Source organism: Globicephala melas, chromosome 19 (assembly GCF_963455315.2).
Source record: "Globicephala melas chromosome 19, mGloMel1.2, whole genome shotgun sequence".
Taxonomy (NCBI): domain Eukaryota; kingdom Metazoa; phylum Chordata; class Mammalia; order Artiodactyla; family Delphinidae; genus Globicephala; species Globicephala melas.
The window spans coordinates 33,874,569-33,895,539 of NC_083332.1; the positions used below are offsets into that span (position 1 = coordinate 33,874,569).

At 60.2% G+C, this 20,971-nt stretch overlaps 4 protein-coding genes across 4 annotated transcripts; all 4 read right to left on the minus strand.

Moving 5' to 3' along the window:
- Positions 1 to 257: 257 nt before the first annotated feature.
- Positions 258 to 1,758, minus strand: LOC132593970 (metallothionein-1E-like). The gene is made up of 3 exons (XM_060289264.1): positions 1,731 to 1,758; positions 1,081 to 1,152; positions 258 to 370 (listed from the first exon to the last, which is right to left on the minus strand). Exons 1-3 carry the CDS (start codon positions 1,756 to 1,758, stop codon positions 258 to 260), a joined length of 213 nt encoding a protein of 70 aa, XP_060145247.1.
- Positions 1,759 to 5,617: 3,859 nt separating this feature from the next.
- On the minus strand, positions 5,618 to 7,118 carry LOC132593971 (metallothionein-1E-like). The gene is made up of 3 exons (XM_060289265.1): positions 7,091 to 7,118; positions 6,441 to 6,512; positions 5,618 to 5,730 (listed from the first exon to the last, which is right to left on the minus strand). Exons 1-3 carry the CDS (start codon positions 7,116 to 7,118, stop codon positions 5,618 to 5,620), a joined length of 213 nt encoding a protein of 70 aa, XP_060145248.1.
- Positions 7,119 to 11,052: 3,934 nt separating this feature from the next.
- Positions 11,053 to 12,553, minus strand: LOC132593953 (metallothionein-1E-like). Its single transcript, XM_060289077.1, has 3 exons — positions 12,526 to 12,553; positions 11,876 to 11,947; positions 11,053 to 11,165 (listed from the first exon to the last, which is right to left on the minus strand). The coding sequence occupies exons 1-3, from the start codon at positions 12,551 to 12,553 to the stop codon at positions 11,053 to 11,055; spliced, it is 213 nt and encodes a 70-aa protein (XP_060145060.1).
- A 3,915-nt stretch (positions 12,554 to 16,468) lies between these two features.
- On the minus strand, positions 16,469 to 17,969 carry LOC132593954 (metallothionein-1E-like). The gene is made up of 3 exons (XM_060289078.1): positions 17,942 to 17,969; positions 17,292 to 17,363; positions 16,469 to 16,581 (listed from the first exon to the last, which is right to left on the minus strand). Exons 1-3 carry the CDS (start codon positions 17,967 to 17,969, stop codon positions 16,469 to 16,471), a joined length of 213 nt encoding a protein of 70 aa, XP_060145061.1.
- Between the last annotated feature and the right edge of the window lie 3,002 nt (positions 17,970 to 20,971).

Sequence of the window (20,971 nt, forward strand, 5' to 3'; positions counted from 1 at the left end):
GGGGGTACTCTTTGGTCCAGAGCCGAGGTCTCTGCACGTCCAGTCCAGTTCCCCACGCCAGCCCTGATGGGCACGGAGTCTCTTTGTCCAAGACACACCAAGGAAGACAGAGCCAGAATAAAGTCAACAGCTTTTATTACAAGTCACAGATTTCATAGAAAAAGGAATGTAGCGTCAGGTCCGGTTGTATGAAAAACGGTAAAATGCAGGTTTGTCCTGGTTGCTCTGTGGACACCCGGGGCAGGCTCTCCGCGACATCAGGCACAGCAGCTGCACTTGTCCGAGGCCCCTTTGCAGACGCAGCCCTGGGCACACTTGGCGCAGCCCTGGGCACACTTGGCGCAGCCCACGGGGCAGCAGGAGCAGCAGCCTGGGGAGGCAAGGGCAGCGTGCAGTCGGACCACGCGTTGTCCGGAACCACCCTTCCCAGCAGCAGGCCTGGCCCCAGCCGCCCTCGGGCCCAGACCCTGAGTTTACGATGGTGTCCTCTGTCCTGAGGTAATTGCTCTCAGACACTAGGTTCAGGTTGCCCGGCCCATCTGTGCCCAGGACAGGGCACAGCGCCTTGGAGAGACAGTGAGCAGGGCCTCTGGGGACAGGAGAAAGCCAGCCCCCAGCACCACCAGTGATGTGAGCCAAGTCCTCAGGATCAAAGTGGAGGCAAAGCCCGCACAGAGCAGCTCCCGCTCGGGATAGGGAAGCTCTGGGCTGCTTCGACAGGGAGGGGCTGCACCAGGTCCGAGAAGCCACGCACGGCCACTGGTTCCTGTCCCTAAAGTGCTTCAGTCCCTGAGAGGAGTCGGAAGCGGGACTCAGGAGGCAGGAGGACTAGTTCTAGTGACAGGTCTGAGGTTGTTTGTCGGTGACCCGTCTGGGCCTCAGTCTCCCTGTTCTCTAGTGCGCGCCTGGGTCTCGGTCATGCCGAAGGTGATTCCAGCTCTGACTGTGAATCCCTTCCTGGTGAGGGGGGTGCCGGGAAGTCTGGTCCCTGTCCTGCTCCTGCCTGCCTGCTGAGCTCTGGGCCCCCTCCTCGCACTCAGCCCAGACCCCGCATTCCCAGAGAAGGCCCCGCACACTCACTCTTCTTGCAGGAGGCGCATCTGCAGGCTTTGCAGGTGCAGGTGCAGGATCCAGTGCAGCCGCAGGAGCCGCCTGCCGGGAAGGGAAAGGAGGCCAGCAGTGAGCAGGGACGGGGATGCAGGAGCCACAGCAGACGGTCAGCAATGCCTCCCTGAGCCCTCCTCCTCTGTCAGGACCCAGCCCTGGGAGCTCGTGTCCACTCGGGCGGATAGAGAAGCCCCAGCTCCTCTCTTCTGGTCCAAGGAGAGTAAGTCCCCTCCTGATGGGACTCCACAGGGAAGGTCCCGGGCTCCAGACGCAGCCCAGGCCGACTGGGGCCGGGGGCCGGGGCCCATGGCCTGAACCCTAAAGAGGCAGCGTCCCCTCCTCCCATCAAATCGTGGCAGGTCCGAGACCGCCTCCAAACGCTGGGTCCCGGTCTAGCAATCCCCTGACCTGCCGGGTGACCTCAAGAAGGACAGCCTGGAGCCTCCGTGCCCTCAGTGTCAACGGAGAGGCAAAGGGAGACTGACGTGCCCTCAGGAGCCTGGCTACCAAGAAAGCCCTGGACCCGTGACAGGAGTCCTCCTGAGCTCAAACTCAAAGCCCTCCCTTCTCGTCCTGTGCCTGGGAAGGGGGCATCCTAAGGCTCAAAGGCAGGGCTCCCTTACCAGTGGGGCAGGAGCACTTGGGGTCCATCTGGAGGAGGAGTGAGGCCCGAGGTCCAAAGCAAGGGGCGAAGCCGCTTCACGGGTCCGGTGGGGGCCGTGTGGGAGCGAGGAGCCCGGGGGCTCAGTTATAGGCCGAGGAGGCGGCCCGGGCGCAGAGGCCCCGCCCCCGCCTTGCACCCGCCCCGCGGCTCCGCGCCCGCGCCGCCCGCGCCGCCCGTGCCGCCCGCAGCGCCCTGGGCCGGGCTGTGAGCAACAGGCGGGGCCGAGCGCACGATTCCACGTCGGTGCCGGCTGGAGCGGAGGAACCGGGTGCCGTGCGGTAAGCGGTGTCCCAGCCCCCTGGCCGCCCCTTCCCAATGTGCCCGACGGGAGCAGCCACCGTGTTGGCGGCTTGTGCAGGAATCCGGCTCCCGCGTCCGCCGGTCTTCCCCGCCCCAGGCCCCAGGCCCCGCGCCGCCGGCCTCCGGGTCGCCGTTTCCTGCAGCCTGAGAACAGCCCCCGCCTCCCGCTCGTGTCCCTGGCTTGGCTGGAGCCGGGGAGCGGTGTCAGAGAGCGCAGGCGGATGTGACCCTCACCACCGTTTGGCCGACCCCATGCGTCCCCGGGCGTTGCCAGCCCCGGTCCCCACCACGGTCCTTTGGAAGCGTTTTTCCGGTACCGCCTCCTGTAACCGCAGCGCGGTGAACATTGCCTTCAGCCGCGAGGCGTCACTTGTGTTTTCCTTTCCTGGAGGGATCCTGGCTCATTTGTCCGGGGGCTTCTTTGCCTAAACTTTCCAGGGGCGCTCCTCACTGTAGCCGGTCCACCCCCACGCCAGGGTGGAGGTTCCCTCATCATGGGATGCTTCCCCAGGGGCGGCATCATTGTAGGTGATAGGCAGACCTGGCGGTAAATAACAAAGCGAGACAAGTGGATAGAGTTCCCTTTGAGTAGTCCTGACAGTTACTCACCATGGAGTCCATGCCAAGCCTTGTTAGTCACTTTTGCTCTTTGAGTTGTCACACCAACCGGGAAGGGAGACAGCAGTCAGGAGCCCGCTTCCCAAAGTCCAAAGTCCCTACAGTACAGGGAGGCTACTGAGGCAGGCACACAGGGCTGGGGAGTGGTGCCCTGCTTCTGTGTTTTTGTCGCTTCGCAGCTGAAAGAGGGTGTCAGTGAGCAAGCTCCCCTTTGGCCCAGAGCTGTGTCCTCGGCCCGTCTCTACCATGTCCAGCTCAATCCTGGGGGCGACCAAGGTGACACAGTAGGAATGTATTTATGATTTTGTGGCTACCTTCTGACTCTCTCCTTCAGTAGCGTTCGAGAGGTTTCTTTTGGTATAACGTATTTCAGAAAATCACTGAAAAGAAAATGGTAAGGAAATCCTGATGCAGGTGACAGCAGAAGTGGCAGGACCCTTCTGTGTCTGTGAGGAGGACACCGACTGTGCTCCTCACGGCTTTCTATCTGTAGTGTCGACGGCTCTTTGCGTGAAGGCAGGATAACCCTCTCGGGGGTACTGGTCCCACGCTCACAGGGTCGATGGGGACGGCCCAGAGCACAGAGCGAAACACACCGTCCTTGCTTGCGTGTCTGGAAGGAGAACAGTGTCTCCTAGGCTGATGATAACAAATAAATCAATAGATAAATAAATGAATGGGTGATGTGATCGATTGCTCACTGAGTGCCCAGTATATTCTGACCTTCTTGGCATGTATTCAGTTCTTTAATCCCGAGAGCCAGACACTATTATTTTCCCTTTAGAGCAGAGCAGACGGAGCCACAGAGAGGTTATGTCCCATGGCTGTACGTGGCACAGATGGGACTGGCCCTCCTGCAGGCTGACTGCAGCCCCGCGCCCAACCGGACACCATGTCATCCCACGAAGGGTGAGAACACTGAACACCTGGCACAGAGGCAGCAGTGGGAGAGCCCTGAGCCGGCAGCCAGAACCCTCCGCACAGCTCTGTGACCTCTCTGGGCTTCGGCCTCCCACCTCTGCAGCCAGGAGCACAGCTGGACTGTCTCCGAAGACCCTGCAGCCCTGAAAAAGGAGAGGCCGGACTCAGCCTCCAGTGATGTCATAACCGGCACCGTGTGGCCGGGAGGTGAGACAGCTGCAGTGTAGGTTTAGTCCTCTGAGTATAGGCTGTGTGCCCTTGGGTAAGTTGCTTAACCTCTCTGGAACTGGCACCATCACTCCAGACCATGCAGGTTCACCGAGTCTGTCCAAACGCTGTGGCGGTGACTCGTTCCACGGGGCTTGTTGGAGGACATCCCCACGCCCTCTGGCCCTGGATAAGCAAGGTTCCTATCCATCTCTGCCCTCACCATGAGCTTGCTTGCAAACCAGGGAGCCTTTCTCCAGGAGCTTGTCGGGAGCTCAAGGATTCTCTGTGCACAGATGTCAGTGTGGAGAGAGCGATCGTACGGGACACCTTGCGGGAAGCCCGAGCTGGGAGCCAGGCCACTATCTCGCTTATTCCCCCTCATTGACTTGCCAGGTCAGGAAGTGGCACGGTGGCTGTGAACCTGAGTGCCTGACGCCGACGCCCACGCACGCAGCACGGGCCGGCTCCCGAAATGCCCTGTGCACTCGGGGCACCTGTGGCCCATCTTGGTCCTGACTTCTGAGCCACGTGTCTCCTCTTTCTCTCGGAGTGCCCATCAAATAGGAGTTCCCTCCCCAGACCGCCAGGGGGCCCAACACCTGAAATAGACTACCCGTTCCCTCAGCACACACTTGTTGCTAATAAACCCCACCAGGCCTCCCCCCCCCCCCCGCCACGCACTGCAGCACCACCATCACTCTGCAGAGGAACACGTGAAGTCCTTCTTCTGAAACCAGGTCTCAGGGAAACAGCCGGGAAATTCCCACCAAATCCAAATCACTTTCTTTCGGGGTGTCAGGGAGCCACGGGCTGGTTTTTGAGGGAAGGGAAGATGTCAGCCTGACCTAGGGAGGTACTTGCGAAGATTCAGAGCCAAGCCCCTGCAGGGAGCTGTCACGGGTGGCGAGTGTCCTGTCCGTAGCCCTGGGCAAGCCAAGACTGAGGTTCCCTGTGGGGAGGCAGGGGGCAGAGCTGCTCCAGGCGTGTGTGGTCCACACAGTGGGGCATCTGTGAAGTGTTCCCAGGACTCGGGCACACTTTCAACGTACGTGCAGCATATGAGAGCGTCCAGTTTCCAGAATTGCTCCTCCACGTGTGAAGGTGGTTTTACGTGTTGAAGGGAAAACTGGGTGTCACATATCGTGTCCTTTGACGTGTTTTCTTCGCGATCCGTTTTCCCGACCAGGGTGAAAACTGTGGCAGAAAATACAAAGAGGTCTTTCCAGGGTGTTTTAGACGCAAGCCCCGTGCAGAAGTCACACGAGAGGGGTGTGGGATTCCACCCCCTCTGGGTACTTTTCTAGGCTCTCATCACCGAGCGCTGAGTTTGGCAGGGGCCCCCAGAGAAGGAAAATGAGAAATGGGCAACTTTCTCTGCAATCCGTCCTCCTAAGGGGAATAGAGGGAGTGTGTCCTCTGTGTGTCCAATGCCCTATGTCATCTGGCGAGGGTATCCTTTGGAGCTGAGAAACGGAAGCTCAAATTAACCTAAGCGGCTAAGACGCTCAGTGTGTGTGTTTTGGGGGTGTGGGGTGTGTGTGGGGGTACTCTTTGGTCCAGAGCCGAGGTCTCTGCACGTCCAGTCCAGTTCCCCACGCCAGCCCTGATGGGCACGGAGTCTCTTTGTCCAAGACACACCAAGGAAGACAGAGCCAGAATAAAGTCAACAGCTTTTATTACAAGTCACAGATTTCATAGAAAAAGGAATGTAGCGTCAGGTCCGGTTGTATGAAAAACGGTAAAATGCAGGTTTGTCCTGGTTGCTCTGTGGACACCCGGGGCAGGCTCTCCGCGACATCAGGCACAGCAGCTGCACTTGTCCGAGGCCCCTTTGCAGACGCAGCCCTGGGCACACTTGGCGCAGCCCTGGGCACACTTGGCGCAGCCCACGGGGCAGCAGGAGCAGCAGCCTGGGGAGGCAAGGGCAGCGTGCAGTCGGACCACGCGTTGTCCGGAACCACCCTTCCCAGCAGCAGGCCTGGCCCCAGCCGCCCTCGGGCCCAGACCCTGAGTTTACGATGGTGTCCTCTGTCCTGAGGTAATTGCTCTCAGACACTAGGTTCAGGTTGCCCGGCCCATCTGTGCCCAGGACAGGGCACAGCGCCTTGGAGAGACAGTGAGCAGGGCCTCTGGGGACAGGAGAAAGCCAGCCCCCAGCACCACCAGTGATGTGAGCCAAGTCCTCAGGATCAAAGTGGAGGCAAAGCCCGCACAGAGCAGCTCCCGCTCGGGATAGGGAAGCTCTGGGCTGCTTCGACAGGGAGGGGCTGCACCAGGTCCGAGAAGCCACGCACGGCCACTGGTTCCTGTCCCTAAAGTGCTTCAGTCCCTGAGAGGAGTCGGAAGCGGGACTCAGGAGGCAGGAGGACTAGTTCTAGTGACAGGTCTGAGGTTGTTTGTCGGTGACCCGTCTGGGCCTCAGTCTCCCTGTTCTCTAGTGCGCGCCTGGGTCTCGGTCATGCCGAAGGTGATTCCAGCTCTGACTGTGAATCCCTTCCTGGTGAGGGGGGTGCCGGGAAGTCTGGTCACTGTCCTGCTCCTGCCTGCCTGCTGAGCTCTGGGCCCCCTCCTCGCACTCAGCCCAGACCCCGCATTCCCAGAGAAGGCCCCGCACACTCACTCTTCTTGCAGGAGGCGCATCTGCAGGCTTTGCAGGTGCAGGTGCAGGATCCAGTGCAGCCGCAGGAGCCGCCTGCCGGGAAGGGAAAGGAGGCCAGCAGTGAGCAGGGACGGGGATGCAGGAGCCACAGCAGACGGTCAGCAATGCCTCCCTGAGCCCTCCTCCTCTGTCAGGACCCAGCCCTGGGAGCTCGTGTCCACTCGGGCGGATAGAGAAGCCCCAGCTCCTCTCTTCTGGTCCAAGGAGAGTAAGTCCCCTCCTGATGGGACTCCACAGGGAAGGTCCCGGGCTCCAGACGCAGCCCAGGCCGACTGGGGCCGGGGGCCGGGGCCCATGGCCTGAACCCTAAAGAGGCAGCGTCCCCTCCTCCCATCAAATCGTGGCAGGTCCGAGACCGCCTCCAAACGCTGGGTCCCGGTCTAGCAATCCCCTGACCTGCCGGGTGACCTCAAGAAGGACAGCCTGGAGCCTCCGTGCCCTCAGTGTCAACGGAGAGGCAAAGGGAGACTGACGTGCCCTCAGGAGCCTGGCTACCAAGAAAGCCCTGGACCCGTGACAGGAGTCCTCCTGAGCTCAAACTCAAAGCCCTCCCTTCTCGTCCTGTGCCTGGGAAGGGGGCATCCTAAGGCTCAAAGGCAGGGCTCCCTTACCAGTGGGGCAGGAGCACTTGGGGTCCATCTGGAGGAGGAGTGAGGCCCGAGGTCCAAAGCAAGGGGCGAAGCCGCTTCACGGGTCCGGTGGGGGCCGTGTGGGAGCGAGGAGCCCGGGGGCTCAGTTATAGGCCGAGGAGGCGGCCCGGGCGCAGAGGCCCCGCCCCCGCCTTGCACCCGCCCCGCGGCTCCGCGCCCGCGCCGCCCGCGCCGCCCGCGCCGCCCGTGCCGCCCGCAGCGCCCTGGGCCGGGCTGTGAGCAACAGGCGGGGCCGAGCGCACGATTCCACGTCGGTGCCGGCTGGAGCGGAGGAACCGGGTGCCGTGCGGTAAGCGGTGTCCCAGCCCCCTGGCCGCCCCTTCCCAATGTGCCCGACGGGAGCAGCCACCGTGTTGGCGGCTTGTGCAGGAATCCGGCTCCCGCGTCCGCCGGTCTTCCCCGCCCCAGGCCCCAAACCCCAGGCCCCGCGCCGCCGGCCTCCGGGTCGCCGTTTCCTGCAGCCTGAGAACAGCCCCCGCCTCCCGCTCGTGTCCCTGGCTTGGCTGGAGCCGGGGAGCGGTGTCAGAGAGCGCAGGCGGATGTGACCCTCACCACCGTTTGGCCGACCCCATGCGTCCCCGGGCGTTGCCAGCCCCGGTCCCCACCACGGTCCTTTGGAAGCGTTTTTCCGGTACCGCCTCCTGTAACCGCAGCGCGGTGAACATTGCCTTCAGCCGCGAGGCGTCACTTGTGTTTTCCTTTCCTGGAGGGATCCTGGCTCATTTGTCCGGGGGCTTCTTTGCCTAAACTTTCCAGGGGCGCTCCTCACTGTAGCCGGTCCACCCCCACGCCAGGGTGGAGGTTCCCTCATCATGGGATGCTTCCCCAGGGGCGGCATCATTGTAGGTGATAGGCAGACCTGGCGGTAAATAACAAAGCGAGACAAGTGGATAGAGTTCCCTTTGAGTAGTCCTGACAGTTACTCACCATGGAGTCCATGCCAAGCCTTGTTAGTCACTTTTGCTCTTTGAGTTGTCACACCAACCGGGAAGGGAGACAGCAGTCAGGAGCCCGCTTCCCAAAGTCCAAAGTCCCTACAGTACAGGGAGGCTACTGAGGCAGGCACACAGGGCTGGGGAGTGGTGCCCTGCTTCTGTGTTTTTGTCGCTTCGCAGCTGAAAGAGGGAGTCAGTGAGCAAGCTCCCCTTTGGCCCAGAGCTGTGTCCTCGGCCCGTCTCTACCATGTCCAGCTCAATCCTGGGGGCGACCAAGGTGACACAGTAGGAATGTATTTATGATTTTGTGGCTACCTTCTGACTCTCTCCTTCAGTAGCGTTCGAGAGGTTTCTTTTGGTATAACGTATTTCAGAAAATCACTGAAAAGAAAATGGTAAGGAAATCCTGATGCAGGTGACAGCAGAAGTGGCAGGACCCTTCTGTGTCTGTGAGGAGGACACCGACTGTGCTCCTCACGACTTTCTATCTGTAGTGTCGACGGCTCTTTGCGTGAAGGCAGGATAACCCTCTCGGGGGTACTGGTCCCACGCTCACAGGGTCGATGGGGACGGCCCAGAGCACAGAGCGAAACACACCGTCCTTGCTTGCGTGTCTGGAAGGAGAACAGTGTCTCCTAGGCTGATGATAACAAATAAATCAATAGATAAATAAATGAATGGGTGATGTGATCGATTGCTCACTGAGTGCCCAGTATATTCTGACCTTCTTGGCATGTATTCAGTTCTTTAATCCCGAGAGCCAGACACTATTATTTTCCCTTTAGAGCAGAGCAGACGGAGCCACAGAGAGGTTATGTCCCATGGCTGTACGTGGCACAGATGGGACTGGCCCTCCTGCAGGCTGACTGCAGCCCCGCGCCCAACCGGACACCGTGTCATCCCACGAAGGGTGAGAACACTGAACACCTGGCACAGAGGCAGCAGTGGGAGAGCCCTGAGCCGGCAGCCAGAACCCTCCGCACAGCTCTGTGACCTCTCTGGGCTTCGGCCTCCCACCTCTGCAGCCAGGAGCACAGCTGGACTGTCTCCGAAGACCCTGCAGCCCTGAAAAAGGAGAGGCCGGACTCAGCCTCCAGTGATGTCATAACCGGCACCGTGTGGCCGGGAGGTGAGACAGCTGCAGTGTAGGTTTAGTCCTCTGAGTATAGGCTGTGTGCCCTTGGGTAAGTTGCTTAACCTCTCTGGAACTGGCACCATCACTCCAGACCATGCAGGTTCACCGAGTCTGTCCAAACGCTGTGGCGGTGACTCGTTCCACGGGGCTTGTTGGAGGACATCCCCACGCCCTCTGGCCCTGGATAAGCAAGGTTCCTATCCATCTCTGCCCTCACCATGAGCTTGCTTGCAAACCAGGGAGCCTTTCTCCAGGAGCTTGTCGGGAGCTCAAGGATTCTCTGTGCACAGATGTCAGTGTGGAGAGAGCGATCGTACGGGACACCTTGCGGGAAGCCCGAGCTGGGAGCCAGGCCACTATCTCGCTTATTCCCCCTCATTGACATTAATCTTTTGTATCGAAAGGAGGAAATGAAATCTCAGAGAGTATCAGTGACTTGCCAGGTCAGGAAGTGGCACGGTGGCTGTGAACCTGAGTGCCTGACGCCGACGCCCACGCACGCAGCACGGGCCGGCTCCCGAAATGCCCTGTGCACTCGGGGCACCTGTGGCCCATCTTGGTCCTGACTTCTGAGCCACGTGTCTCCTCTTTCTCTCGGAGTGCCCATCAAATAGGAGTTCCCTCCCCAGACCGCCAGGGGGCCCAACACCTGAAATAGACTACCCGTTCCCTCAGCACACACTTGTTGCTAATAAACCCCACCAGGCCCCCCCCCCACCCCACCCCCCGCCACGCACTGCAGCACCACCATCACTCTGCAGAGGAACACGTGAAGTCCTTCTTCTGAAACCAGGTCTCAGGGAAACAGCCGGGAAATTCCCACCAAATCCAAATCACTTTCTTTCGGGGTGTCAGGGAGCCACGGGCTGGTTTTTGAGGGAAGGGAAGATGTCAGCCTGACCTAGGGAGGTACTTGCGAAGATTCAGAGCCAAGCCCCTGCAGGGAGCTGTCACGGGTGGCGAGTGTCCTGTCCGTAGCCCTGGGCAAGCCAAGACTGAGGTTCCCTGTGGGGAGGCAGGGGGCAGAGCTGCTCCAGGCGTGTGTGGTCCACACAGTGGGGCATCTGTGAAGTGTTCCCAGGACTCGGGCACACTTTCAACGTACGTGCAGCATATGAGAGCGTCCAGTTTCCAGAATTGCTCCTCCACGTGTGAAGGTGGTTTTACGTGTTGAAGGGAAAACTGGGTGTCACATATCGTGTCCTTTGACGTGTTTTCTTCGCGATCCGTTTTCCCGACCAGGGTGAAAACTGTGGCAGAAAATACAAAGAGGTCTTTCCAGGGTGTTTTAGACGCAAGCCCCGTGCAGAAGTCACACGAGAGGGGTGTGGGATTCCACCCCCTCTGGGTACTTTTCTAGGCTCTCATCACCGAGCGCTGAGTTTGGCAGGGGCCCCCAGAGAAGGAAAATGAGAAATGGGCAACTTTCTCTGCAATCCGTCCTCCTAAGGGGAATAGAGGGAGTGTGTCCTCTGTGTGTCCAATGCCCTATGTCATCTGGCGAGGGTATCCTTTGGAGCTGAGAAACGGAAGCTCAAATTAACCTAAGCGGCTAAGACGCTCAGTGTGTGTGTTTTGGGGGTGTGGGGTGTGTGTGGGGGTACTCTTTGGTCCAGAGCCGAGGTCTCTGCACGTCCAGTCCAGTTCCCCACGCCAGCCCTGATGGGCACGGAGTCTCTTTGTCCAAGACACACCAAGGAAGACAGAGCCAGAATAAAGTCAACAGCTTTTATTACAAGTCACAGATTTCATAGAAAAAGGGATGTAGCGTCAGGTCCGGTTGTATGAAAAACGGTAAAATGCAGGTTTGTCCTGGTTGCTCTGTGGACACCCGGGGCAGGCTCTCCGCGACATCAGGCACAGCAGCTGCACTTGTCCGAGGCCCCTTTGCAGACGCAGCCCTGGGCACACTTGGCGCAGCCCTGGGCACACTTGGCGCAGCCCACGGGGCAGCAGGAGCAGCAGCCTGGGGAGGCAAGGGCAGCGTGCAGTCGGACCACGCGTTGTCCGGAACCACCCTTCCCAGCAGCAGGCCTGGCCCCAGCCGCCCTCGGGCCCAGACCCTGAGTTTACGATGGTGTCCTCTGTCCTGAGGTAATTGCTCTCAGACACTAGGTTCAGGTTGCCCGGCCCATCTGTGCCCAGGACAGGGCACAGCGCCTTGGAGAGACAGTGAGCAGGGCCTCTGGGGACAGGAGAAAGCCAGCCCCCAGCACCACCAGTGATGTGAGCCAAGTCCTCAGGATCAAAGTGGAGGCAAAGCCCGCACAGAGCAGCTCCCGCTCGGGATAGGGAAGCTCTGGGCTGCTTCGACAGGGAGGGGCTGCACCAGGTCCGAGAAGCCACGCACGGCCACTGGTTCCTGTCCCTAAAGTGCTTCAGTCCCTGAGAGGAGTCGGAAGCGGGACTCAGGAGGCAGGAGGACTAGTTCTAGTGACAGGTCTGAGGTTGTTTGTCGGTGACCCGTCTGGGCCTCAGTCTCCCTGTTCTCTAGTGCGCGCCTGGGTCTCGGTCATGCCGAAGGTGATTCCAGCTCTGACTGTGAATCCCTTCCTGGTGAGGAGGGTGCCGGGAAGTCTGGTCACTGTCCTGCTCCTGCCTGCCTGCTGAGCTCTGGGCCCCCTCCTCGCACTCAGCCCAGACCCCGCATTCCCAGAGAAGGCCCCGCACACTCACTCTTCTTGCAGGAGGCGCATCTGCAGGCTTTGCAGGTGCAGGTGCAGGATCCAGCGCAGCCGCAGGAGCCGCCTGCCGGGAAGGGAAAGGAGGCCAGCAGTGAGCAGGGACGGGGATGCAGGAGCCACAGCAGACGGTCAGCAATGCCTCCCTGAGCCCTCCTCCTCTGTCAGGACCCAGCCCTGGGAGCTCGTGTCCACTCGGGCGGATAGAGAAGCCCCAGCTCCTCTCTTCTGGTCCAAGGAGAGTAAGTCCCCTCCTGATGGGACTCCACAGGGAAGGTCCCGGGCTCCAGACGCAGCCCAGGCCGACTGGGGCCGGGGGCCGGGGCCCATGGCCTGAACCCTAAAGAGGCAGCGTCCCCTCCTCCCATCAAATCGTGGCAGGTCCGAGACCGCCTCCAAACGCTGGGTCCCGGTCTAGCAATCCCCTGACCTGCCGGGTGACCTCAAGAAGGACAGCCTGGAGCCTCCGTGCCCTCAGTGTCAACGGAGAGGCAAAGGGAGACTGACGTGCCCTCAGGAGCCTGGCTACCAAGAAAGCCCTGGACCCGTGACAGGAGTCCTCCTGAGCTCAAACTCAAAGCCCTCCCTTCTCGTCCTGTGCCTGGGAAGGGGGCATCCTAAGGCTCAAAGGCAGGGCTCCCTTACCAGTGGGGCAGGAGCACTTGGGGTCCATCTGGAGGAGGAGTGAGGCCCGAGGTCCAAAGCAAGGGGCGAAGCCGCTTCACGGGTCCGGTGGGGGCCGTGTGGGAGCGAGGAGCCCGGGGGCTCAGTTATAGGCCGAGGAGGCGGCCCGGGCGCAGAGGCCCCGCCCCCGCCTTGCACCCGCCCCGCGGCTCCGCGCCCGCGCCGCCCGCGCCGCCCGTGCCGCCCGCAGCGCCCTGGGCCGGGCTGTGAGCAACAGGCGGGGCCGAGCGCACGATTCCACGTCGGTGCCGGCTGGAGCGGAGGAACCGGGTGCCGTGCGGTAAGCGGTGTCCCAGCCCCTGGCCGCCCCTTCCCAATGTGCCCGACGGGAGCAGCCACCGTGTTGGCGGCTTGTGCAGGAATCCGGCTCCCGCGTCCGCCGGTCTTCCCCGCCCCAGGCCCCAAGCCCCGCGCCGCCGGCCTCCGGGTCGCCGTTTCCTGCAGCCTGAGAACAGCCCCCGCCTCCCGCTCGTGTCCCTGGCTTGGCTGGAGCCGGGGAGCGGTGTCAGAGAGCGCAGGCGGATGTGACCCTCACCACCGTTTGGCCGACCCCATGCGTCCCCGGGCGTTGCCAGCCCCGGTCCCCACCACGGTCCTTTGGAAGCGTTTTTCCGGTACCGCCTCCTGTAACCGCAGCGCGGTGAACATTGCCTTCAGCCGCGAGGCGTCACTTGTGTTTTCCTTTCCTGGAGGGATCCTGGCTCATTTGTCCGGGGGCTTCTTTGCCTAAACTTTCCAGGGGCGCTCCTCACTGTAGCCGGTCCACCCCCACGCCAGGGTGGAGGTTCCCTCATCATGGGATGCTTCCCCAGGGGCGGCATCATTGTAGGTGATAGGCAGACCTGGCGGTAAATAACAAAGCGAGACAAGTGGATAGAGTTCCCTTTGAGTAGTCCTGACAGTTACTCACCATGGAGTCCATGCCAAGCCTTGTTAGTCACTTTTGCTCTTTGAGTTGTCACACCAACCGGGAAGGGAGACAGCAGTCAGGAGCCCGCTTCCCAAAGTCCAAAGTCCCTACAGTACAGGGAGGCTACTGAGGCAGGCACACAGGGCTGGGGAGTGGTGCCCTGCTTCTGTGTTTTTGTCGCTTCGCAGCTGAAAGAGGGTGTCAGTGAGCAAGCTCCCCTTTGGCCCAGAGCTGTGTCCTCGGCCCGTCTCTACCATGTCCAGCTCAATCCTGGGGGCGACCAAGGTGACACAGTAGGAATGTATTTATGATTTTGTGGCTACCTTCTGACTCTCTCCTTCAGTAGCGTTCGAGAGGTTTCTTTTGGTATAACGTATTTCAGAAAATCACTGAAAAGAAAATGGTAAGGAAATCCTGATGCAGGTGACAGCAGAAGTGGCAGGACCCTTCTGTGTCTGTGAGGAGGACACCGACTGTGCTCCTCACGGCTTTCTATCTGTAGTGTCGACGGCTCTTTGCGTGAAGGCAGGATAACCCTCTCGGGGGTACTGGTCCCACGCTCACAGGGTCGATGGGGACGGCCCAGAGCACAGAGCGAAACACACCGTCCTTGCTTGCGTGTCTGGAAGGAGAACAGTGTCTCCTAGGCTGATGATAACAAATAAATCAATAGATAAATAAATGAATGGGTGATGTGATCGATTGCTCACTGAGTGCCCAGTATATTCTGACCTTCTTGGCATGTATTCAGTTCTTTAATCCCGAGAGCCAGACACTATTATTTTCCCTTTAGAGCAGAGCAGACGGAGCCACAGAGAGGTTATGTCCCATGGCTGTACGTGGCACAGATGGGACTGGCCCTCCTGCAGGCTGACTGCAGCCCCGCGCCCAACCGGACACCATGTCATCCCACGAAGGGTGAGAACACTGAACACCTGGCACAGAGGCAGCAGTGGGAGAGCCCTGAGCCGGCAGCCAGAACCCTCCGCACAGCTCTGTGACCTCTCTGGGCTTCGGCCTCCCACCTCTGCAGCCAGGAGCACAGCTGGACTGTCTCCGAAGACCCTGCAGCCCTGAAAAAGGAGAGGCCGGACTCAGCCTCCAGTGATGTCATAACCGGCACCGTGTGGCCGGGAGGTGAGACAGCTGCAGTGTAGGTTTAGTCCTCTGAGTATAGGCTGTGTGCCCTTGGGTAAGTTGCTTAACCTCTCTGGAACTGGCACCATCACTCCAGACCATGCAGGTTCACCGAGTCTGTCCAAACGCTGTGGCGGTGACTCGTTCCACGGGGCTTGTTGGAGGACATCCCCACGCCCTCTGGCCCTGGATAAGCAAGGTTCCTATCCATCTCTGCCCTCACCATGAGCTTGCTTGCAAACCAGGGAGCCTTTCTCCAGGAGCTTGTCGGGAGCTCAAGGATTCTCTGTGCACAGATGTCAGTGTGGAGAGAGCGATCGTACGGGACACCTTGCGGGAAGCCCGAGCTGGGAGCCAGGCCACTATCTCGCTTATTCCCCCTCATTGACATTAATCTTTTGTATCGAAAGGAGGAAATGAAATCTCAGAGAGTATCAGTGACTTGCCAGGTCAGGAAGTGGCACGGTGGCTGTGAACCTGAGTGCCTGACGCCGACGCCCACGCACGCAGCACGGGCCGGCTCCCGAAATGCCCTGTGCACTCGGGGCACCTGTGGCCCATCTTGGTCCTGACTTCTGAGCCACGTGTCTCCTCTTTCTCTCGGAGTGCCCATCAAATAGGAGTTCCCTCCCCAGACCGCCAGGGGGCCCAACACCTGAAATAGACTACCCGTTCCCTCAGCACACACTTGTTGCTAATAAACCCCACCAGGCCTCCCCCCCCCCCCCCCCCGCCACGCACTGCAGCACCACCATCACTCTGCAGAGGAACACGTGAAGTCCTTCTTCTGAAACCAGGTCTCAGGGAAACAGCCGGGAAATTCCCACCAAATCCAAATCACTTTCTTTCGGGGTGTCAGGGAGCCACGGGCTGGTTTTTGAGGGAAGGGAAGATGTCAGCCTGACCTAGGGAGGTACTTGCGAAGATTCAGAGCCAAGCCCCTGCAGGGAGCTGTCACGGGTGGCGAGTGTCCTGTCCGTAGCCCTGGGCAAGCCAAGACTGAGGTTCCCTGTGGGGAGGCAGGGGGCAGAGCTGCTCCAGGCGTGTGTGGTCCACACAGTGGGGCATCTGTGAAGTGTTCCCAGGACTCGGGCACACTTTCAACGTACGTGCAGCATATGAGAGCGTCCAGTTTCCAGAATTGCTCCTCCACGTGTGAAGGTGGTTTTACGTGTTGAAGGGAAAACTGGGTGTCACATATCGTGTCCTTTGACGTGTTTTCTTCGCGATCCGTTTTCCCGACCAGGGTGAAAACTGTGGCAGAAAATACAAAGAGGTCTTTCCAGGGTGTTTTAGACGCAAGCCCCGTGCAGAAGTCACACGAGAGGGGTGTGGGATTCCACCCCCTCTGGGTACTTTTCTAGGCTCTCATCACCGAGCGCTGAGTTTGGCAGGGGCCCCCAGAGAAGGAAAATGAGAAATGGGCAACTTTCTCTGCAATCCGTCCTCCTAAGGGGAATAGAGGGAGTGTGTCCTCTGTGTGTCCAATGCCCTATGTCATCTGGCGAGGGTATCCTTTGGAGCTGAGAAACGGAAGCTCAAATTAACCTAAGCGGCTAAGACGCTCAGTGTGTGTGTTTTGGGGGTGTGGGGTGTGTGTGGGGGTACTCTTTGGTCCAGAGCCGAGGTCTCTGCACGTCCAGTCCAGTTCCCCACGCCAGCCCTGATGGGCACGGAGTCTCTTTGTCCAAGACACACCAAGGAAGACAGAGCCAGAATAAAGTCAACAGCTTTTATTACAAGTCACAGATTTCATAGAAAAAGGGATGTAGCGTCAGGTCCGGTTGTATGAAAAACGGTAAAATGCAGGTTTGTCCTGGTTGCTCTGTGGACACCCGGGGCAGGCTCTCCGCGACATCAGGCACAGCAGCTGCACTTGTCCGAGGCCCCTTTGCAGACGCAGCCCTGGGCACACTTGGCGCAGCCCTGGGCACACTTGGCGCAGCCCACGGGGCAGCAGGAGCAGCAGCCTGGGGAGGCAAGGGCAGCGTGCAGTCGGACCACGCGTTGTCCGGAACCACCCTTCCCAGCAGCAGGCCTGGCCCCAGCCGCCCTCGGGCCCAGACCCTGAGTTTACGATGGTGTCCTCTGTCCTGAGGTAATTGCTCTCAGACACTAGGTTCAGGTTGCCCGGCCCATCTGTGCCCAGGACAGGGCACAGCGCCTTGGAGAGACAGTGAGCAGGGCCTCTGGGGACAGGAGAAAGCCAGCCCCCAGCACCACCAGTGATGTGAGCCAAGTCCTCAGGATCAAAGTGGAGGCAAAGCCCGCACAGAGCAGCTCCCGCTCGGGATAGGGAAGCTCTGGGCTGCTTCGACAGGGAGGGGCTGCACCAGGTCCGAGAAGCCACGCACGGCCACTGGTTCCTGTCCCTAAAGTGCTTCAGTCCCTGAGAGGAGTCGGAAGCGGGACTCAGGAGGCAGGAGGACTAGTTCTAGTGACAGGTCTGAGGTTGTTTGTCGGTGACCCGTCTGGGCCTCAGTCTCCCTGTTCTCTAGTGCGCGCCTGGGTCTCGGTCATGCCGAAGGTGATTCCAGCTCTGACTGTGAATCCCTTCCTGGTGAGGAGGGTGCCGGGAAGTCTGGTCACTGTCCTGCTCCTGCCTGCCTGCTGAGCTCTGGGCCCCCTCCTCGCACTCAGCCCAGACCCCGCATTCCCAGAGAAGGCCCCGCACACTCACTCTTCTTGCAGGAGGCGCATCTGCAGGCTTTGCAGGTGCAGGTGCAGGATCCAGCGCAGCCGCAGGAGCCGCCTGCCGGGAAGGGAAAGGAGGCCAGCAGTGAGCAGGGACGGGGATGCAGGAGCCACAGCAGACGGTCAGCAATGCCTCCCTGAGCCCTCCTCCTCTGTCAGGACCCAGCCCTGGGAGCTCGTGTCCACTCGGGCGGATAGAGAAGCCCCAGCTCCTCTCTTCTGGTCCAAGGAGAGTAAGTCCCCTCCTGATGGGACTCCACAGGGAAGGTCCCGGGCTCCAGACGCAGCCCAGGCCGACTGGGGCCGGGGGCCGGGGCCCATGGCCTGAACCCTAAAGAGGCAGCGTCCCCTCCTCCCATCAAATCGTGGCAGGTCCGAGACCGCCTCCAAACGCTGGGTCCCGGTCTAGCAATCCCCTGACCTGCCGGGTGACCTCAAGAAGGACAGCCTGGAGCCTCCGTGCCCTCAGTGTCAACGGAGAGGCAAAGGGAGACTGACGTGCCCTCAGGAGCCTGGCTACCAAGAAAGCCCTGGACCCGTGACAGGAGTCCTCCTGAGCTCAAACTCAAAGCCCTCCCTTCTCGTCCTGTGCCTGGGAAGGGGGCATCCTAAGGCTCAAAGGCAGGGCTCCCTTACCAGTGGGGCAGGAGCACTTGGGGTCCATCTGGAGGAGGAGTGAGGCCCGAGGTCCAAAGCAAGGGGCGAAGCCGCTTCACGGGTCCGGTGGGGGCCGTGTGGGAGCGAGGAGCCCGGGGGCTCAGTTATAGGCCGAGGAGGCGGCCCGGGCGCAGAGGCCCCGCCCCCGCCTTGCACCCGCCCCGCGGCTCCGCGCCCGCGCCGCCCGCGCCGCCCGTGCCGCCCGCAGCGCCCTGGGCCGGGCTGTGAGCAACAGGCGGGGCCGAGCGCACGATTCCACGTCGGTGCCGGCTGGAGCGGAGGAACCGGGTGCCGTGCGGTAAGCGGTGTCCCAGCCCCCTGGCCGCCCCTTCCCAATGTGCCCGACGGGAGCAGCCACCGTGTTGGCGGCTTGTGCAGGAATCCGGCTCCCGCGTCCGCCGGTCTTCCCCGCCCCAAGCCCCAGGCCCCGCGCCGCCGGCCTCCGGGTCGCCGTTTCCTGCAGCCTGAGAACAGCCCCCGCCTCCCGCTCGTGTCCCTGGCTTGGCTGGAGCCGGGGAGCGGTGTCAGAGAGCGCAGGCGGATGTGACCCTCACCACCGTTTGGCCGACCCCATGCGTCCCCGGGCGTTGCCAGCCCCGGTCCCCACCACGGTCCTTTGGAAGCGTTTTTCCGGTACCGCCTCCTGTAACCGCAGCGCGGTGAACATTGCCTTCAGCCGCGAGGCGTCACTTGTGTTTTCCTTTCCTGGAGGGATCCTGGCTCATTTGTCCGGGGGCTTCTTTGCCTAAACTTTCCAGGGGCGCTCCTCACTGTAGCCGGTCCACCCCCACGCCAGGGTGGAGGTTCCCTCATCATGGGATGCTTCCCCAGGGGCGGCATCATTGTAGGTGATAGGCAGACCTGGCGGTAAATAACAAAGCGAGACAAGTGGATAGAGTTCCCTTTGAGTAGTCCTGACAGTTACTCACCATGGAGTCCATGCCAAGCCTTGTTAGTCACTTTTGCTCTTTGAGTTGTCACACCAACCGGGAAGGGAGACAGCAGTCAGGAGCCCGCTTCCCAAAGTCCAAAGTCCCTACAGTACAGGGAGGCTACTGAGGCAGGCACACAGGGCTGGGGAGTGGTGCCCTGCTTCTGTGTTTTTGTCGCTTCGCAGCTGAAAGAGGGTGTCAGTGAGCAAGCTCCCCTTTGGCCCAGAGCTGTGTCCTCGGCCCGTCTCTACCATGTCCAGCTCAATCCTGGGGGCGACCAAGGTGACACAGTAGGAATGTATTTATGATTTTGTGGCTACCTTCTGACTCTCTCCTTCAGTAGCGTTCGAGAGGTTTCTTTTGGTATAACGTATTTCAGAAAATCACTGAAAAGAAAATGGTAAGGAAATCCTGATGCAGGTGACAGCAGAAGTGGCAGGACCCTTCTGTGTCTGTGAGGAGGACACCGACTGTGCTCCTCACGGCTTTCTATCTGTAGTGTCGACGGCTCTTTGCGTGAAGGCAGGATAACCCTCTCGGGGGTACTGGTCCCACGCTCACAGGGTCGATGGGGACGGCCCAGAGCACAGAGCGAAACACACCGTCCTTGCTTGCGTGTCTGGAAGGAGAACAGTGTCTCCTAGGCTGATGATAACAAATAAATCAATAGATAAATAAATGAATGGGTGATGTGATCGATTGCTCACTGAGTGCCCAGTATATTCTGACCTTCTTGGCATGTATTCAGTTCTTTAATCCCGAGAGCCAGACACTATTATTTTCCCTTTAGAGCAGAGCAGACGGAGCCACAGAGAGGTTATGTCCCATGGCTGTACGTGGCACAGATGGGACTGGCCCTCCTGCAGGCTGACTGCAGCCCCGCGCCCAACCGGACACCATGTCATCCCACGAAGGGTGAGAACACTGAACACCTGGCACAGAGGCAGCAGTGGGAGAGCCCTGAGCCGGCAGCCAGAACCCTCCGCACAGCTCTGTGACCTCTCTGGGCTTCGGCCTCCCACCTCTGCAGCCAGGAGCACAGCTGGACTGTCTCCGAAGACCCTGCAGCCCTGAAAAAGGAGAGGCCGGACTCAGCCTCCAGTGATGTCATAACCGGCACCGTGTGGCCGGGAGGTGAGACAGCTGCAGTGTAGGTTTAGTCCTCTGAGTATAGGCTGTGTGCCCTTGGGTAAGTTGCTTAACCTCTCTGGAACTGGCACCATCACTCCAGACCATGCAGGTTCACCGAGTCTGTCCAAACGCTGTGGCGGTGACTCGTTCCACGGGGCTTGTTGGAGGACATCCCCACGCCCTCTGGCCCTGGATAAGCAAGGTTCCTATCCATCTCTGCCCTCACCATGAGCTTGCTTGCAAACCAGGGAGCCTTTCTCCAGGAGCTTGTCGGGAGCTCAAGGATTCTCTGTGCACAGATGTCAGTGTGGAGAGAGCGATCGTACGGGACACCTTGCGGGAAGCCCGAGCTGGGAGCCAGGCCACTATCTCGCTTATTCCCCCTCATTGACATTAATCTTTTGTATCGAAAGGAGGAAATGAAATCTCAGAGAGTATCAGTGACTTGCCAGGTCAGGAAGTGGCACGGTGGCTGTGAACCTGAGTGCCTGACGCCGACGCCCACGCACGCAGCACGGGCCGGCTCCCGAAATGCCCTGTGCACTCGGGGCACCTGTGGCCCATCTTGGTCCTGACTTCTGAGCCACGTGTCTCCTCTTTCTCTCGGAGTGCCCATCAAATAGGAGTTCCCTCCCCAGACCGCCAGGGGGCCCAACACCTGAAATAGACTACCCGTTCCCTCAGCACACACTTGTTGCTAATAAACCCCACCAGGCCCCCCCCCACCCCACCCCCCGCCACGCACTGCAGCACCACCATCACTCTGCAGAGGAACACGTGAAGTCCTTCTTCTGAAACCAGGTCTCAGGGAAACAGCCGGGAAATTCCCACCAAATCCAAATCACTTTCTTTCGGGGTGTCAGGGAGCCACGGGCTGGTTTTTGAGGGAAGGGAAGATGTCAGCCTGACCTAGGGAGGTACTTGCGAAGATTCAGAGCCAAGCCCC

Excerpts from the sequence above, each read along its gene's own strand:
- LOC132593954 (XM_060289078.1), bottom strand. The coding sequence starts at position 17,969 with ATGGACCCCAAGTGCTCCTGCCCCACTG. Across the intron at positions 17,364-17,941 it reads CAAGTGCTCCTGCCCCACTG|GCGGCTCCTGCGGCTGCGCT; the intron begins GTAAGGGAGCCC and ends CCTTCCCGGCAG. Across the intron at positions 16,582-17,291 it reads ATGCGCCTCCTGCAAGAAGA|GCTGCTGCTCCTGCTGCCCC; the intron begins GTGAGTGTGCGG and ends TTGCCTCCCCAG.
- LOC132593971 (XM_060289265.1), bottom strand. The coding sequence starts at position 7,118 with ATGGACCCCAAGTGCTCCTGCCCCACTG. Across the intron at positions 6,513-7,090 it reads CAAGTGCTCCTGCCCCACTG|GCGGCTCCTGCGGCTGCACT; the intron begins GTAAGGGAGCCC and ends CCTTCCCGGCAG. Across the intron at positions 5,731-6,440 it reads ATGCGCCTCCTGCAAGAAGA|GCTGCTGCTCCTGCTGCCCC; the intron begins GTGAGTGTGCGG and ends TTGCCTCCCCAG.
- LOC132593953 (XM_060289077.1), bottom strand. The coding sequence starts at position 12,553 with ATGGACCCCAAGTGCTCCTGCCCCACTG. Across the intron at positions 11,948-12,525 it reads CAAGTGCTCCTGCCCCACTG|GCGGCTCCTGCGGCTGCGCT; the intron begins GTAAGGGAGCCC and ends CCTTCCCGGCAG. Across the intron at positions 11,166-11,875 it reads ATGCGCCTCCTGCAAGAAGA|GCTGCTGCTCCTGCTGCCCC; the intron begins GTGAGTGTGCGG and ends TTGCCTCCCCAG.
- LOC132593970 (XM_060289264.1), bottom strand. The coding sequence starts at position 1,758 with ATGGACCCCAAGTGCTCCTGCCCCACTG. Across the intron at positions 1,153-1,730 it reads CAAGTGCTCCTGCCCCACTG|GCGGCTCCTGCGGCTGCACT; the intron begins GTAAGGGAGCCC and ends CCTTCCCGGCAG. Across the intron at positions 371-1,080 it reads ATGCGCCTCCTGCAAGAAGA|GCTGCTGCTCCTGCTGCCCC; the intron begins GTGAGTGTGCGG and ends TTGCCTCCCCAG.